General features: G+C 52.3%; 1 protein-coding gene across 1 annotated transcript in view; it reads left to right on the top strand.

Moving 5' to 3' along the window:
- The first annotated feature begins 2367 nt into the window (after positions 1–2367).
- Positions 2368–4576, top strand: part of DGAT2 (diacylglycerol O-acyltransferase 2) — a 14035-nt gene continuing 11826 nt past the window's right edge. Inside the window, exons 1-3 of the mRNA XM_010706269.3 lie at positions 2368–2462; positions 3737–3856; positions 4046–4153. Of these exons, the coding sequence (XP_010704571.2) occupies positions 2459–2462; positions 3737–3856; positions 4046–4153 (232 nt within the window). The 5' untranslated portion in view covers positions 2368–2458. The remainder of the gene's footprint in view (positions 2463–3736; positions 3857–4045; positions 4154–4576) is intronic.

Raw genomic sequence — 4576 nt, 5'->3', positions numbered from 1 at the left:
TGGATCTAGGACACGTGCATAATTCAAAATGGAGTGTGGGTTAGGGACAGTGATTGGCCTCATCTCTAGATAATCCCGCTTAGTGGCGGAAAGCTCTTTACTCTCCTTGGGCCAGTTTTGCTCTGGGGCAGCTCATGGGGGTCCTGCAGCGATTTGGGGTGGATTTACCCATTTTTGTGTGCTGCACATGGCTGGAGATGGGAGGTGTGCAGCTGTCATGCAGCTCTATGGCCTGTCCCAGGCAATACAGCGCGGGGCTGCTTTGAACACCTGTTGAGTGTGAGCAGCAGGCTCCTGCCAAAGCTGGTCTGGGGATTTCAGTTGGCATCCTGCAGCTTAAAGATGGGCCGAGGCAAAGGGGTGCAGTGCTCCATGCATGGCAGCTCCGGCGCTGCTTGGTTGTGTCCCTGCTCTTAGCCACAGGGGTTCAGTCGCTGTGCTCTGACAACAAAACAACCAGAACAACACAATAAAAGCCTGGGTGATGGCATCTCCCTGCCTACCCATCCCTGTGTGTGTATGCAGAGGAACTGTGGGGATGTGGGGGAGACCCGAGTGCAGCCTTCCAGTATTTAAGAGGGGATTGTAAACAGGAGGGGAATCCACTTCTTACAGAGCAGAGAGTGATAGGACCAGGGAGAATGGTTTTAAGCTCAAGGAGGGAAGGTTTAGGTTGGATGTCAGGAGGAAGTTCTGTACAGAGAGTGGGGAGGTGCTGGAACAGCTGCCCAGAGAGGCTGTGGATCCCCGTCCATCCCTGGAGGTGTTCAAGGCCAGGTTGGATGGGGCCCTGGGCAGCCTGGGCTGCTGTGAGATGTGGAGGTTGGTGGCCCTGCCTGTGGTGGGGGGTTGGAGCTTCGTGATCCTTGAGGTCCCTTCTAAGCCATTCTATGTGCCACTGAGGGACATGGGCAGTGGGATGATAGGGTGGGGTGGGTTGGGGATCTTGGAGAGCTTTTCCAAGCTGAATGATTCAATGAGGGATTGTTGTCTTATCTTGACCTGACCCACTTTGGCCATAAGCTGCTGAGGTGCTGCCTTGCTTCTCTGGCACTGCAGCAGGGAGGATGCTGGCATAAAAGCATTAAAGGTTGTCCTTCTTTGTAGTTTCCTTCCTTATCCTATTTCATCTCAGAGAAGTACCTTTGCTCCTCTGCTTTGGCTGATCTGTGGCTAAGAGCTTCAGTTGAGATTGAACTTTAGCAATATGGAACCACAGTGTAGAGTACTTTGGGGTGGGGAAGACAGTTCTGCTCAGCTGTACCTCGGAGTTGGTCCTACCATATAGCTGGGGTCGGGCAGACCTCACTTCTGATATGGAGGGGCACCTTGTGCTCTGGAGGGGCTCAGTTTTCATGGTATCATTTAGGTTGAAAAAGACCTTTAAGGTCCAACTGTTGACCCAACCAACTGTTGACCCAATTGTTGACCCAACCAACTGTTGACCCAACATCACCATGCCCACCAACCAGCGCCGCATCTTCCACCTAAATAAGCATCTGTTCTCATCTAAGGAAGCTGTGTGGTGAAGTGTAGTCCTTGGCAGAGAGTTGATGTGTTAATGTGTTAATTGTCTTGTGAATGCATGAGATAAAGCCTGGCTTTAGCAAGCTTCCAGCTTGTAACTATTTGTAACATTTGTACTTCCTCATGGCTCATTCGTTTGGCTGCTGTTACTGTGCTGTAGACAGAGCTTTCTGGTGCCCGAGCATGATGTCCTGTTTATTTCTTCTCCTGGAGCCTTTGGGTCTGCCTCCCTGCCTAGATAAACCACAGTAAAGCCAGATGAACCTGAAACAAACCGTGCTGGAAGGACACCAGCTGTGACCCTGTTGCAGTTGGGTGTTGAACAACCCAAAGGATCTGAGCTACTCAGACCCTTCAGCAGCTCCAGGAGCTCCTTGGTGGCATCATCAGAGCCACGTATGGCTTCGTGTCCCATCAGCCCTCCATGGAATCGTGGAATCGTTAAGGTTGGAGAACACTCCACGATCCCCAGCCCACCCCACCATGCCCACTGGCCATGTCCTCAGTGCCACATCTCCACAGTTACTGAACACCCCCAGGGATGGTGACCCCACCACCTCCCTGGGAAGCTGTGCCACTGCATCACTGCTCTTAGGGAGAAGAAATGTCCCTAATATCCAACTTGATAGCTACGAAATGAGTTGGGAGGCTCAGGATCTCACATAAGGGCAGGGAAGTTGTCGGAATCTCTACGCACAGGAGTGGGTTGCTATGGGTGTGACCCCAAGCAGCCAGGCTATTCAGTTCTGGAACCGGTTGCCATAAGGACACTGGAAAACACTCTGGGATGAACAGGGTGGCCAGCATGTAGACAGCTGTCAGCAGCAGAAAATGGGGGGGGACGTGTTTCTGCAGGATTAAACATCTTCCTTTGGGGAAAGCCTGATGCAAAGGCTGGGGTGTACGGAGTCTGTCTGCCTCATCCTTCATCATGGGTAAGTCTGACAGGCCTTTTAAAACTGGCCATAGGGCTGAAGCTATTCAGGGGCATCCAGAGGAGAGCTGCAGGGATGGGGAAGGGTCTGGAGGGCGAAAGGTGTGAGGAGTAGCTCAGGTCCCTTGGGTTGTTCAGCCCAGAGCAGAGGAGGTGGAGGGGAGGATCATGGTGGCCCTGCAGCCCCTCGTGGCCCATGGGTTGGTGCTCCATAGGATGGCTGAGGTTATACAGCTTAGCTGATCTGGACCTGGAGGGCTGGGTTCCTCCACCCATGGATGTTTCAGCAGGTGCACGAGGTGGGGCTTTGCTCCTGTCACGGGTCACAGGCCATCTCTGAAACTTTGGACTTATGCTGGGGACGCAGCAGTGTCCCTGACCACCTGACCACATCCCTACTGCTGGAAGCGTGCTGGAAGCTGGCATCTAGGAGGTCCATCCACATGGACTGTTCTAAATGACCCTTCTGAGACCACCTCTTTTGCAGCTCCAGGAGCACACTGCCCCTGGCTGTTGCCCCTCCACAGCCCCTCCTGCCCGGTGACTCACTAGGAGACTTGGAGATTTGTGACCCAATGTGGATTGCTGCAGGATTTGAGCTTTCCTGCTTAGGTACTGTGCTGTTTGAAGAGCTGCAGCAGCGGCTGCACCCATTCAGCATAATAGCTGCTTAGCAGCACAGCATCCCTTCTAATAACAGGCTGATCCTTAAGAAGGGAGGGAAGTATGTCAGCACACCTCCTAATTTGCTCCCAAACCGACAGCTTGGTTTGCATTCCAGCCAGCAATTATAATGCTTACAGATAGTAAAAGTAATGATGAGATGTGAAGGAAAACCTCCGTGCAAGTGCTGCTTTCTGGAGGTGTTTGAGCACATATTTAGCACTCAGCAGGTGGCTCCTCATGGAAACCACATTTTTGGGTTCTGTTTATTGACTGGAAGTGCCTTTCACCTACTCCTCCTCCATGCTATAGAAAAACCACCATCGTTTCCCTTGCTGGCTCTCACGGTGAGCCCAGGCTGCCCCGGTGTTGGTGTGCAGTGCAGAGCTGGAACACAGCACTGTGCAATGGCTGGGTGAGCAGAGGCTCAGAGCACAGCCCGCTGTGTGCCTGCCTGTGGTCTGCAGGGGCTGATCTCCATCTCACTGGGCTGTCCCAGTGTCTGGAGGTGCCTGTGGCCGTGGGTTGGTACCCAGGCAGGGTTGGAGCTCGCTGACCTTTGAGCCCATTCCAGCAGTATGCAATGTGATTTCCTTTTGGCTTTGTCCATAGGTACGGGGTCGAGCATTCTTTCCGCTCTGCAGGACTTGTTCTGGCTGTCTAAATCCAAAGTAGAGAAACAGCTGCAGATCATCTCTGTGCTGCAATGGGTCCTCACGTTCCTCGTCATGGGTAAGCAGTGCCCGCTGGCCCGGAGCAAAGCTTCTTAGCTTTTCAGTTTTTGGACAATGTTAGTGCATAAGAAGTGAATTCTATGTAGGCACTGGTATGGGATCTGCACTGCAGCTCGTAATGCAAGCAGGAATGCTCTCTGCAGACCACAGCCTGACATCACCTTGTTTTCTCCTTCCACACGCCCAGGTATTGCTTGCACTTTAATCCTCATGTACATCCTGTGCACAGATTGCTGGGCGATCGCTGCTCTGTATTTAGCCTGGCTGGTGTTCGACTGGAATACACCAAAGAAAGGTAAATAATACCCACATGACCCCTGATATCTTTGTCTTCCTGTTAGGGCAAAGCAGCCCTTCTTGTGATGGGTGCCTTCCCTTCTTGGTGGGACTCAGCTGGGTCTCCTCCTGAAAGCACTGTTCTGTACAATGCCCCCAGCTTCATTGGTGCTGACGGTAATGCAGTGACAATATTCAGTTATGTCATTGCTGGTTTGTTGCAATGGATTTAGAGTTTGCAGTGAGATTTAGGGTCTAACTGTGTATTGGAAATCTCTACACTGAGATTCAGTAGCTTGCTGTCCTTTTGCACGGCCCAGGTGACAGCATGGCAGCTTGGATGGAGCTTTGCCATGGGGGCTGTACTGCTGCAAATGATAGAATGATAGAATGGCTAAGGAGCACAGTGCTCATCAGTTCCAACCCCCCCTGCTGTGTGCAG

The sequence above is a fragment of the Meleagris gallopavo genome, chromosome 1 (assembly GCF_000146605.3).
Source record: "Meleagris gallopavo isolate NT-WF06-2002-E0010 breed Aviagen turkey brand Nicholas breeding stock chromosome 1, Turkey_5.1, whole genome shotgun sequence".
NCBI classification, from domain to species: Eukaryota; Metazoa; Chordata; class Aves; order Galliformes; family Phasianidae; genus Meleagris; species Meleagris gallopavo.
The sequence above is the reverse complement of the archived record's forward strand: the minus strand, read 5'-3'. Positions and strand labels throughout refer to the sequence as shown.